This window comes from Gadus chalcogrammus, chromosome 3 (genome assembly GCF_026213295.1).
Source record: "Gadus chalcogrammus isolate NIFS_2021 chromosome 3, NIFS_Gcha_1.0, whole genome shotgun sequence".
NCBI classification, from domain to species: domain Eukaryota; kingdom Metazoa; phylum Chordata; class Actinopteri; order Gadiformes; family Gadidae; genus Gadus; species Gadus chalcogrammus.
This window is the reverse complement of record NC_079414.1, coordinates 20,367,828-20,381,541: the sequence shown is the minus strand read 5'-3', so window position 1 is coordinate 20,381,541 and position 13,714 is coordinate 20,367,828. Positions and strand designations below refer to the sequence as shown.

Sequence of the window (13,714 nt, the reverse complement as noted above, 5' to 3'; positions counted from 1 at the left end):
CACACACACACACACACACACACACACACACACACACACACACACACAAACACGCACAGACACACACCCTGCATGTATGTATGGCCGTTTGTTTTACTTCTCGTTCACTTAGTTTTTTTCCATCTGGATGTTTGGATTGTGTCACGCAAGTACCTTTCTGCCCCAGACAGTTCCCCTTTTTAGGCTGCTAGGGTTGTGTTTTAACAACTCTTCAGACAGCCAATCTCGTGGGAAAAGCAGTAAAGAAAGAGAAAGAGTGTGTGAGTGGCAAGGGAGAGAGAAAGAGAAGGGAGAGGGAAAGAGAGTCTGGGGGTTGAACACAGAGGGGGAGGAAGAAGGTTAGGGTGGCTGAATCTAAACAGCTGCTGCTTGAGGTTTTCCAGTAAGTAATCTAATAGCAGTTCTCACTACGTCTCTCTCTCTCTCTCTCTCTCTCTCTCTCTCTCTCTCTCTCTCTCTCTCTCTCTCTCTCTCTCTCTCTCTCTCCACTGGTCAATGTAGATGGTATGAATGGACTGCATTTATTGACGCTTCTCTTCCCTGCACTTTCCCCCACATATCTACTCCTCTCTCTCCCGCTGTGAGTCATAAGCCTTATTCATGTTCCCAACCAGCCCCAGAAAGAAAGTAACCCCATTGGATTGCAGATGAACATCTAATGCCTCCCAGGGGAGTACCTACAACTAAATCATCTGGGGGATGGTCATGGAAAGCTCAACGCGGTTGGTGGATGGAGTATGAGGCGGCAAAACGTCGCCCCCAGAAGTTAAAGTCAAGCAAAACAAAGTTTGACCTTCGCTGTGCTGAAAAATGCAGAACGCAGAGTTTTTATAGGTTCCCTTTCTGCCTGACCACCTTTGCGAGGAAATTGTCCTTGTTGAGCTTTAGTTTAGATGGTCCATGATGAAACTCCGCTGTTTGTTCATGTGCTCTTGTGGTTACTGTGATGGACAGGGGAGTTTCCTGATAAATCGCTGCTTCTGTGTTTTCACACAATATTACTGTAATAGTAGTCAGTAATGCTTGCTGCTATTCATCTCGTCGCATCCTCACTCAGAGACAGACACAAAGGCAGAAAAAAAACGTTCTTTATCGCTGTCTTACATATTGATCATTAAATCATAGTTCTTGTCTCCACATGACAGACGCTTTGCAACCCTCTCCATCCATCCATAGCTTTGCTATTTAAAGACAGAGACAGAGAGGGAGACATACAGAGACAGAGAGGGAGAAAGAGACAGAGAAGGGGACATACAGAGACAGAGAAGGAGACATACAGAGACAGAGAAGGAGACATACAGAGACAGAGAATGAGAAAGAGACAGAGAGGGAGACATACAGAGACAGAGAGGGAGACATACAGAGACAGAGAAGGAGACATACAGAGACAGAGAATGACACATACAGAGACAGAGAATGAGACATAGGGAGACAGAGAATGAGACATAGGGAGACAGAGAAGGAGGCAAAGCGAGACAGAGAGGGAGACAGAGAGAGACAGAGAAGGAGGCAGCGAGAGACAGAGAGGGAGACAGAGAGAGACAGAGAAGGAGACAGAGAGACAGAGAGGGAGACAGACAGAGACAGAGAAGGAAGCAGAGAGACAAACAAGGAGACATAGAGTGATAGAAAAGGAGACAAAGACTCAGATAAGGTGACATGGCGATACAAAGAAGGAGATGTAAAAGAGGAGGAGTGATAGAAAAGGGGAAAGAGAGAAAGACAGTGAGACATAGAGAGACAGATAAGGAGACAGAGTAAAAACAAAGGGACAAAGAGAGACAGAGAAGGAGACACTGAAGGACAGAGGAGATACAGGGAGACAGAGGAAGAGACTTGGAGAGATAGAGAGGGAGAAACCGAGAGACAGAGAAGTAAACAGAGAGATGGAGAGATGGAAATAAGATGTACGGAGAGAAAGAGCGATAGCACAAGCCGACAGACAGGAAACAGCAGAGACATCGCATCTCTTCAATCACGTCAGAGACCCAAGTGAAAAGGCCAAGTGGAAAACTTCAGACTTCAGACTCGTTCACATACAGGTTTACTGCATGTGAACGAGCGCTTTAATAGTGTAGTCGTACAAAGCGTAGAAGATTCTTCCCAATCCATTTTCAATATAAAAATTCCTGATTCAGTAGCTTTCATTTTTTCAGCCTTACTTTGACAAAAGTGAAATTTGTTTTTGTTTGTGTGTCTGTTGGCTTTGTTTGTTTACCCACATGTGCATCCCTTCATGGATGGTTGTGATTAAGCATCTGTGATCCCTTAAGAGAATCTGGTGGAGACCATGGGTCTGCACGTGTCTCTAGGTTGTTTATTCCTCTCTCGGTAGTCCTGGACGATACAAACTATTTACTATCACCCATGGTGAACCATTGATATTGTGTTTGCTTGTGGTGTTTGTTTAGGATCCATCCTGAACCGGATTACATTGTAATATTGCTTATGCAATGCTATGTTGTATCATTCTGAGGTATATGCTTTTTTCAATAAACAAACAAAAGCAACCTACGCTTATTACTCCCCTATGGTGTTGAGGACACTCCTTCTCATATGCGTACTTCTTTAGATAAGATTGATGCTAGATACCAACGACAAATGCTAACAGTGAATCATTGCTGATCCCTGGTGAAGTGTTCTCCTCCAGAGTGAGGTCAGAGGTCAAAGACTCAGCGTGACTCTGAGTCACACTGTCCCGGCTCCAGTGTGAAGTAAGGCTGATTTTAAAGGAGAAATGGGAACTACAGCATGTTCAACCGAACAAATTCTTTGGAATCAGTATTATTATCATCCAGCCGTACATTGATTTTTATCTGAGCATTATAATTATAGATCATTACCAATGAGGACATAGCTATTACAGTTTAATTTAGCAATTTCATGAAACATGGCAGAAAGTCAAGATTAATGGTTTACAAGGACTGTAACGTTTTTTTTCTATTCAGTTTGGACTCATTTCATGGTTATTGGCGAATTATTTTTGTTTTGCCAATGAAACCAGGTTATGGAGTTCAAGTCCCTGCAGCACAACTATAATACATATCTGCTATCCCTATCTGCTATCCGCTACAATTTAGGTTTAATCTGATGTGTGATAAGAAATAAAAGTTCTCCAACTTTAGAGAATTCCGATTATTAAACCAAATAGACGTTGACCAACTCGGAATCAGTTGGGGCTCCACAGAGGCTATCTAAAGCTTAAAATCCTACAAAACAAAGAAGCAAACAAGGATAGACCCCGGCTGGAAACTATTCCATTCCAACAGGAGGTCATTAGTATATTTACAAAAAGCCTTGATGACTGAATGAATGCTTGAAAGAGACAACATTCTTACATTTCCAGCTGCAGTCGCTATTTACATAGAAACACAAACATACACCCCCAGGCAAACACACACACACACACGTATATATTCACACATGAGATGATTACACGTTTGAATACTAGAAATACTTGTGGATGATAAATATCCTTATTTTGGCCATTCATTCTTCACTTCTATTCATTTCCGTTGTACTTTATGGTTCCATGGAGATTTCAGTACAAAAAACGATGCATACACAATATTAGAAAAGTGAACACTAATACACACAGAAACAAACTATCAATAATAGATTTTTAGAATCGAGCGGAATCTGTCTGTCGACAGAAATGTGTTTGCTGCCTTGTGATCTGACTTCTGCGGTCAGTTGTTAAACGATCTTTGCACTTTTTCGATTACAGAAACACAGCCCCACAGACAAACACACACACACACACACACACACACACACACACACACACACACACACACACACACACACACACACACACACACACACAAACACACACAGGCCGTGCACTGTGGTCAGTGGTAGAAGATGGCTCGGTCTCTTGCTCATTTCTCATAAAGGAACAGAAACCGTGTGTCCGGGTGAGGGGGCGGGGGGTGATGTCGTGAGCGATACAAAGCTGTAACCATTATAATGGTTATTATCATAATGGCGTTCCTACATTAAAATCCCTCACCTAAACATGACACTAATTTATACATTTAGAACCACCGTTTATTTTCTTTAAAGACTATCGTTTTCAATTTAATGTTATTTCAAAGTTAGTGACCAAAGAACTAATTTTCCTTTGTCATTCCTACTTTCTGTGTTTTTACCATACTCATTAAGCCCAGTTCAGACCAAAGATTCACCTTGCAACGACTTGCAACTTGCAACTCCTTGCAACGAGACGGGCTGCGATGTTCTAAACCTGGGCAGTTCACACTGGCTGCAACGCGCTGCAACGGTAGGTGGTTTCCCTAGCAACTGTGAACGCTCTGGCACAGAAAAGAGCCGCAACAGCATCAGCATAATTTGCGTTGTTTAGATTTGCGATTAGATAGGTTTGCGATTAGTTTTTGCTTGACAGTAGGCTAGAGTTACTGTGTTTTGTCATTCTCCACTACATCTGCATTGGAGTAAATAGCTGGAGCTTTTAGATTACCCGTTGTTGGATACATTGCATTTTCCATTAGTTGAATTTCAGTTTGATCTGTCTTTGTTTACCATCGGCTCAACTAGGCCTACTACTTGGAGATGGGTAACTTAATTAGAAACAGGCCTAACTATGGTAGTGAGAGTCAAATGGTCACAGTTTTTAAATAATAAAAAAGAATAAGGTCGGATTTCAGTCCATTGTACCGTAGGCCCACAGACAAATTCTCCGCCGTAGTAGAAAAATCATAAAAAAAAAAGAAAGGCAGCCAGATCAACTTGTGACCCTACTATCCATGTAGAGTTAAGACCATGAATTGGTTGCGTTTCCAAAAATAAGACGCCTTTACATCCAGTTAAAGGCGTCAATTTGACTTGCGTCACATTGATTTCGAAGTCGCTGCTTTGCTTACAGAGACGATCCAGTAAAAAGGCACAACACCACATCAGGCGACCGAAATGATAGAATGAGCGCAAAACAGCAGTGGAGGGAAACATTAGGTTCTGAATAACTGGATGTAAAGGCGTCTTATTTTTTGGAAACGCAACCAATTTATGGTCTTAACTCTACATGGATAGAGCAGCCCAGTTAGTTAGTCTAAAGCAACATTCCCCCTCAGAATTCCGCTGCACGTTATCAAGGATCATAGGGGTTAGGAATTTTGCTCAAGGGTTGGCTGCGGTCATCGGTGAAGGAACCCCGAACCATTTAGCTGGGAGTCAATCATTGTGTTGTCACACTACACCATCCTAAAGCTATTGGGACTCTTCCGATCACAAAATCTGCGATCACTTTCAAGATTTAGGTTCCTATGACGCGTCAAAGCAAAGCATCCTGCTGTGCTACATAGAAACCCCAAAACCATTTCTCGGAAAGAATCAGATGAGTTCCTGTGTGTTGCGATACACATCTTGAACCTGCAAACAAATTACATTGAAACTCCATTCGTAAAGCCAGCAGACTGTGTATCCGGGACCTCTGCATGACAGTTGATCAGAATTCCATTGGCGGAAACCCTGGCAGCAAATAGACGGGCCCAACCCTTCCCAATTCCATCACCCATGGAAAAGCTCTCACCTAGAGAGTTCCTTCCTGTAGGGCCTGGTGACTGGCTCCATGCCCAACCGCTTCCGTAGTCTATTGGCAGGCTGCAGGAGTCTCTCTTCATGTGCTGCCTCGGATACAAATGATTGTAAACCTTAGTTTAGACTAAAAGGCCATCGCAGGAATGTCTTGTCCATCATGAGGAAGAGAGTGTGTGTGTGTGTGTGTGGGGGGGGGGGGGGGGTGCGTGTGTGTGTGTGCGTGTGTGTGTGGGGGGGGGGGGGGGGGGGGGTGTGTGGGTGTGTGTGTGTGTGTGTGTGTGTGTGTGTGTGTGTGTGTGTGTGTGTGTGTGTGTGTGTGTGAGAGGGAGAGAGAGGGAGAGAGAGGGAGAGAGAGAGAGAGAGAGAGAGAGAGAGAGAGAGAGAGAGAGAGAGAGAGAGAGAGAGAGGGAGAGAGGGAGGGAGGGAGAGGGAGAGAGGGAGGGAGGGAGGGAGAGAGGGAGAGAGATATAATTACCTCTCCACTACCTCCAGGAGAATCAAGAGAGGAAAATAACTTTTAAACGAGAGGAAGAAGGGGAGAAGTGAATTGATGGGTCAGACCAGCTCAAGGCATTGGTGACTAAGAAGGAGTTATATTTTAGGCTTGTATGCGGTACATATAATTGTGTATGGGGAATATTCCAGTGCGTATTGGGTATATTATAGGCTTATATTGGGATCAGTATAGGGTTTGATTTGGTATAGTATAGTGTTGAATTGGTATAGTATAGGCTTATATGGTGATCAGTATAGGGTTGTGTTGGGTTTAGTATAGTGTTGTATGGGTATAGTATGCGTGTATGGGGATCAGTATAGGGTTGTGTTGGGTTTAGTATAGTGTTGTATGGGTATATATATTTAGGGTTACCTGTGCCAGTACCCAAAGAAAATAATCATTGAATCCACTCAGGATTATTCATTGTCCTTTCTGGTTATTGTTAAACGGAGAGAGTTCGCAAAACTTCGTCGACATAAAATCCAACTACAATGGCTTGGTTTACTGTATCACTTTTATTTGTACAGGTTGGTTTGTAAATACAGCAGACTGTGAGTGGGACATGTCAGTATGCGAGGTTGTGCCATATATTATCCCCTCGTAAAGTGTAACGTTGCGGCATTGTGAGTAACAGGATCGCGAAAGATGCAATTAAACTCTCTGATGATTGATAATGTGTATCACAGGCAATGATGACGGTATGGCCCTGACGAGTACTGTGGTAGTATGTCGTCTAGTTGTCTGGTTGTCCTCGTTTGGCCAAAGTTATACTGGGTTAACGTTGGTGGAGCTGGGACAGTGTAGGGAGCTTCCAGCACAAGTGGTTGCGGCACAAGTGGTCCTTAATCTAGAGAGAGAGAGAGAAGGACAAAGAGAGAGAGAGGGAGAGAGAGACAGAGAAGGAGAGAGAGAGTGACAGAGAGAGTGAGAGAGAGAGAGAGAGAGAGAGAGAGAGAGAGAGAGAGAGAGAGAGAGAGAGAGAGAGGGAGAGACAGAGAAGGAGAGAGAGAGTGAGAGAGAGAGCGAGAGAGAGAGAGACAGAGACAGAGAAGGAGAGAGAGAGAGAGAGAGAGAGAGAGAGAGAGAGAGAGAGAGAGAGAGAGAGAGAGAGAGAGACAGAGAGAGACAGAGAAAGAGAGAGAGAGAGAGAGAGAGAGAGAGAGAGAGAGAGAGAGAGAGAGAGAGAGAGAGAGAGAGACAGACAGACAGACAGACAGAGAAGGAGACAGAGACAGAGAAACAGAGAGCAGAGACGGGTTGGTTTTAATGACAGACTTTTAAACCACACCCAGCAGAGCCGACCAATCCACCGGTCCTCTCCGTGCCGACTCTCCACTCACTCTTGACGACGACCTTGCCCAGTGCCTCACTGGCCCCCAGGTGGTTGGTGGCCACGCACTTGTACGTCCCGCTGTCCGACAGCTTCACCCGTGCTATCAGCAGCTGCCCGTCGCCGGTGGTCTCTGCGCCGGGGGCGAGGCCCGCCCGGCCCGCCCTGCTCCACTGGAAGCTCAGCGGCGCCGCCCCATGGGCAAGGCACTGGAGCCGCAGGGCGTCCCCCGCTCGCAGCCGCACCTGCTCGGGCAGGATGGTGGTGTACGGCGGGGCTACGGTGGCGGTGGGGGGGGGGGGGGGGGGGGGGGGGGGAATCGAGGTGGAGGTTAGAGTCAGGCATGCATGTGTTGACAGGAGGCTGAGAGTTGGTGTGTGAAGTGCGGTGTAGTCTCGATATACTGTAGCGCAGTTTCAGGTCTCTTACTTCCTATGAGCTGTGGCTGGCGGTTAACAGTCCCCAGAGCGAGGAGGAAAACATTTGCATGAGTTTTTTTTGCTGAAGCTGGTGAGCGACTCTGCGCAGGGGGGGACTGGCCATCTGGCATACCGGGCATCGTCCCGGTGGGCCGTTGACCCAATGTGGGCCAGTCCGGTCCGCTATGTTTTTTTTTTTTTTTCTCTTTCTCTCTTTTTCTCTTTTTTTTTCTCTGCTACCATCATCTCCTGTCAAACAGGTTTACCTGACCTGCTAGAAGTTCTTCTATTATGAGAGAGAGAGAGAGAGTGAGAGAGAGAGAGAGAGAGAGAGAGAGAGAGAGAGAGAGAGAGAGAGAGAGAGAGAGAGAGAGAGAGAGAGAGAGAGAGAGAGAGAGAGAGAGAGAGAGAGATAGAGAGAGAGAGAGAGAGAGAGAGAGAGAGAGAGAGAGAGAGAGCTTATTTCGCAACTTGTTTTGTCTCAGATTGAAACAAAAGGTTTGATTATGATTATTTCCTGGTTGAAGATTTTCATATTGATGATTTTAATATCAAACATCTGCACATCTTTTAAGTTCAACTCGACTCGCACATGTATACATACATGTGCGACTTGCACATGTATACATACATGTGCGAGTCACCGTTAAAACAAATGAGTTTTAGCTCTAATGATGCTACTGTCTGTAATATGTTTCTATTTAGATTATTTGTCAGGATATTTTGTTATTATTGTCCGAGTCTGGTTTTAACTAATGCTGGGCTTACACCAAAAGATTTTCACAGTCACTGACTAAAAACTGCAAGAGAGAATTTAGCGTTGGATCAAGTGTGATATTTAACAAGGGTTTTGTAGATATGGGGGGTGGAGATGCAGCGATCACAGGACGTAAGTTAACTTCCTGTTCGGGTTTCACACCTTTCTTGTCGGCAGGACAAGAGACACAAACTTGAAAATCAGAACAAAAAAAAGCAACAACTGCTATTTACAGTGCTGTACTATTATTTGGATGTATGTACTTGATTAAATTGTTTTAATCAATACATGCAGGGTTCTTCCCGTTTGTCTCGTCCCACCCCTAGTGCTGATAATGTAGTGGGCTGGTCTGGACAGAAAATGCCAGGGCTGAATTTTTGTCCCAGTCCAACCCTGACTGCGGCAGGGAGCTCGTTCCACCACTGTGGTTCCCAAACAGAGAAGAGCTGTGACTTGCTTGCTCTTAGCGATGGCGGTCCCAGGCATAACAACATGACAGGATGAGCAACCAAAAAACTCCAAATAAATATGGAGTTTTACGGTGAAGAGGCAAAATCTGAAATATGGAACGGCGAAAAACACCCCTCTACCGGAGTCCCGCCCTCTCTTTCGCCCCTCGCCCCCTTGTAACTGAAATGGTAAATGGACTGCATTTATCTAGCCCTTTTATAAAAAGCGCTTTACAATATTGCCTGACATTCAACCATTCATAAACACATTCACACACCGACCGCGGAGTCCACCGTGCGAGATGACAACCAGCTCGTCGGGAGCAGTTAGGGTTCGGTGCCCTCGCTTAGGGACACCTCGAAGCTAGGAGGAGCCGGGGATTTGAACTAGCAACCTTGCGGTTACCAGCCAACCCGCTCTACCTCCTGAGCTGCTGCGTAATGGCTACGCCCTCCCCGCAGTGCCGCCATCTGTCTCTCTCGCTACGAATGCACGCTTTGGAGCGTAGAGGACGGCTCACCCTCGACCTCCATCTGGGTGTACGCCAGACTGTAGCCGTGGACGTTGGTGGCGTTGCAGATGTACTGCCCCGAGTCCTGCCGCCCCACCTCAGTCAGGGTCAGAACGCCACCGGAAACCGTGTGTCGCCACGGCAACGGCGCCCTGAGTTTGGACCAGGTGACGACCGGCGTAGGATTCCCTGGATGAAGACGAAGGGAGAGGCACAATAAACAATTTGGAGTTTGGCAATGTTGAGAAGAAGGGTAAACACAGGTGGGACAGTAGTATTGGTTATTCTTTCTGTTCGGTCCCAAACACACACGTATCCTACCAGTGGCGTGACACTCCATGGTGACGGTGTGTCCCTGCACCGCTGTGATGAGCTCCACCGCCACCGAGGCCACAGGAGTGCCCTGGTTCTGGACCGTCACCTCCACCTTGACCTCCGTCATGCCCTCGTTGTTCTGCGCCTGGCAGGCGTACACGCCCGAGTCCTCCGGCCGGACCAGCGCCCACTGGAGGAAGAGGAGGGGGCCTCCATGACACCATCACTGTAGGCCTTCTACTGATTAAGCGGATGATGTGTGTGTGCGTGTGCGTGTGTGTGTGTGTGTGCGTATGTGTGTGTGTTTGTGCATGCGTGTGTGTGCGTGTGTGAGCGCCGGTTACCTCTAGGGTGTTCACATCCTCTGTTGCCTTGGTAACAAGATCCAGGGGGGAGCCCAGGCGTTTCCACTTGAGGCTTGGCCGCGGCCGGCCTGTGACGCGGCATTCGATGGATACAGGTTCACCCACCCGGACCCGCAGGGGCCCAGCAGGAGTCAGCGTCACTGTCGGAGGATCTGAAGGACGGACGCACACACACGCACACCCACACGCACACACACACACGCACACGCACACAATTGCACACACACACACGCACACACACACACAAGCACACACACACACATGCACACACACACACACGCACATGCACACGCACACACACACACACGCGCACACACACACACACGCGCACACACACACACATGCACACACACGCACACACACACACACGCAGTTCAGTGTCATCTGAACAGTCATATGCACAAGCGTATGACACCAAGAGGGTTGAGTCGAGCTTACATCTGACGTTCAGCACAGCTGTTCCAGAGGTGCGGCCCGCGGGGTTAGCCGCCACACAGCGGTACTGGCCCTGGTTATCGGGCTGGGCGTCAGCGATGGTCAGGACATAACCATCGCGGCTCACCTTCACATTATCTGGAGGAAGAAGGAGACGGGGTTGTGGTCGATTCAATGGCCTGTCTGCCGTCCGCGGCGGCTATGAGGCACTACTGGTTTATACCACTAGGGGCGCTACAGCTAGTAGTCAGGACCAGTTTACTAGTATGTGGAGTTGTCTTTGTGGTCCCTAATACACCTTCTCTCTTCTGTGGCAGGTCTGGAAACGCTGTTAGCTCAATATAGTTCAAAAATCATCATCCTCTGTCTATTAAATATACTTTATTATGACTATATTCTTAATTGTTACCCTTTCTTTTGCAGTTTGTGCGGTTATACTAGACGGTCTGGACCAGTTATCCCCAGTGGTCCTTCCCTCGGTCCTTGTAGTCCGGACCAGTTGTCAAGTGGTCTGTCCCGCAGTGCTCATCCACTGAACACCTTCTACGTCCTATCTCTCCTTCAACTGAGTTGAATTTCACTCTAAAGAACTGTAAGTGAACCAACTGAAAAACTGTAGTTTGTAGTAAATTTGAGAATAACTATTAAAACAGCAACAATGCAAAGCGTTATGTTATATGTCATCATTGGACATATTTTATGTCCAATGATATTTTAACCTCTTCTTTAAAACGTGTCTATATATATTTTTTGGTATAAATCAGTTTAGTGATGTGTATTGATGGGTAGCCTAGGTAGCCACTTTTCTCAAAATTAAGTTGTAAGGTTTTCAAATACAGTTTGCAGTACACAATCACAAATATTGTTGTATTTGTTGACAGTATATGTTTGGTTGTGTAAATTAAGTGTATTTATTCTTAATTTATTAACACATGTGTTAATCACGTTACTAATCTGCCACCTATTCAGATTAAGCATTTTTCCTGTAACTATAAATAGGCCTTCCCATTAGAGGTTCACAAATCTTAGGCTCAACTACAAAAACGTTTGGTTCAGTTACAAAATGACAGGCACTTGATTAACCAATGGACTGGACCACAAGGACCACTTGACGGATCACTGAGCAGCTGGTATGGACCACAAAGATTCCCACTGTACCACTGGTGCAGAGCAGACAGACAGACAGACAGACAGACAGACAGACAGACAGACAGACAGACAGACAGACAGACAGACAGACAGACAGACAGACAGACAGACAGACAGACAGACAGACAGACAGACAGACAGACAGACAGACAGACAGATCGATATGCATGATAGGAATGTAGGCCTAATCGATAATAGTGTAAATTTTATAGAAAGAGAATTATGATCTCTGACATTTATTTGTCTATAAACCACTAGGTTTTGCGCCCCTAGTGGAAGAAACCAGTGGTCCCTGTTAACAACTCTCCTCAGTGGACAAGTGTACAACCTCTGCACGGAAGAAGAGCATCCAGAACCCTCAATCAATCACTCTACACCCATTCACAGATGGTTCCACCAGAGGCAGGCAGACTTGGGTACTAAAGGAGTGTTTAAAGCACAAAACAAGACCCACCAGCTAAGCGTGGGCTGTTGGACTTCTTCCACTCCCGCGTGATGGGATGTTGACTTCCATCCACGATGCACCTGATGCTAACGGACTCTCCCTGCCGCACCGACACCACGCGGGGCTCAATGGACACAACCGGGGCCTGGGCGCCCACTGCAGACAGACAGAAAGGGGGTGGGGAGAGAGAGAGAGAGAGAGAGAGAGAGAGAGAGAGAGAGAGAGAGAGAGAGAGAGAACCTTTACTCGGGTCCATGCTGCATGTGCAAACGCGAATCGCCACAGAGTAAATAAAGAGGACAAATACACAGATTGATTAGATCGGTTTTGCTTAGATGAGAGCGTAAAAGTGAAGGGGGTGCTGGTTGCATATTAACTATTAGTTGTTGTTTTTTAAAACGCTTTTCAAATGTAAGCCTGTAATTAAGCAAAATCAATAAAAAAATACAATTGGAGAGAGTGAAGATGAGCCAGTGGGTAAGTAGACCCACCCCCTGTATTAAGGCAACTGTACACATTTGTTGTTACTTGAACATCAATTCAGGAAGCACCCATAATGTATATCTGGCTGTGATGGAGAGAAGCACATGGTAAAGTTGCAAGTATGTTTTTTTCTCAATGAACTTGTTGCTTGTCAAAGTACTGTTTGTTTTTAACATATCAGTTATAATGACTGCTATGTCAAAGCAAATTTATCAGCGCGTAAAAATATATGTCATACATGTTGGTGATTTGCATAATAATTCAGCTAAAGATTAGCCTGAATTGTTGAACTAGGCAGTTTTTGTCCAAAATTGTGACTGTGGGGCAAAGTGAGACACATGCTGTGGGGTAAGTGGAGCCAGTCCTTCAATGAACCCCACCATGATGCACTGAAATTAAGTTAAGTCCCTAAAGTATAAAGTGGTGTTTCAATGTAGTACAGTATTACACAACTGATTTGGTTTTGTCATATTTTAAACATTATAGAAAAGCTATCATGCCAAGAAAGAGAGAGTAAGGAGATGAAGAGAGCAGCCACTGAAAATCCATCAGAGAAGTGGCAAAAATACATACTTTTATATTGTTTAAACTTACCTTAAGCAAATATATATATAAGACTATTGGGAAAAGAAAATGCATTCAACTTGAAAAAGTAAATTGGTAAATTTACCCTCAGATTGCTCAATTTACCCCCAACATGCCCCATGCTGGGGCATGTTGGGGCAATGTGTCATATCAGTGACTCAACAATAATTCAACCTTATCAACTTGCGATTCACTTGAAATGTGCCTGGAGTCTGCTGTCATCCCCAAGTTAAACGGATTACCTGAGAGAACCAGAGAAATCAGGATCGCTGCAGCTGTAGAGGTATCCATGATGGCCTGACAGTAACCCCTCTGCCTCTACAGTGTATGCCTCGTTATTTCTTTATCTACCTCTCTCTCTCTCTCTCTCTCTCTCTCTCTCTCTCTCTCTCTCTCTCTCTCTCTCCATGTCTACTGC

General features: G+C 45.7%; 1 protein-coding gene across 1 annotated transcript; it reads right to left on the bottom strand.

The window, feature by feature from the left end:
- Positions 1–6,552: 6,552 nt before the first annotated feature.
- On the bottom strand, positions 6,553–13,714 carry LOC130379594 (basement membrane-specific heparan sulfate proteoglycan core protein-like). The gene is made up of 8 exons (XM_056586532.1): positions 13,539–13,714; positions 12,238–12,384; positions 10,638–10,772; positions 10,179–10,351; positions 9,841–10,024; positions 9,529–9,708; positions 7,393–7,659; positions 6,553–6,899 (listed from the first exon to the last, which is right to left on the bottom strand). The coding sequence occupies exons 1-8, from the start codon at positions 13,585–13,587 to the stop codon at positions 6,895–6,897; spliced, it is 1,140 nt and encodes a 379-aa protein (XP_056442507.1). The 5' UTR covers positions 13,588–13,714; the 3' UTR covers positions 6,553–6,894.

What these genes read in the sequence shown, in the direction of transcription:
- LOC130379594 (XM_056586532.1), bottom strand. Translation starts at nt 13,587, where the DNA reads ATGGATACCTCTACAGCTGCAGCGATCCTGATTTCTCTGGTTCTCTCA. An exon ending in AGGATGTGAACACCCTAGAG is followed by an intron (nt 10,025 to 10,178) that starts GTAACCGGCGCT and finishes CTCTTCCTCCAG; the next exon opens with TGGGCGCTGGTCCGGCCGGA. An exon ending in CATGGAGTGTCACGCCACTG is followed by an intron (nt 9,709 to 9,840) that starts GTAGGATACGTG and finishes GTCTTCATCCAG; the next exon opens with GGAATCCTACGCCGGTCGTC.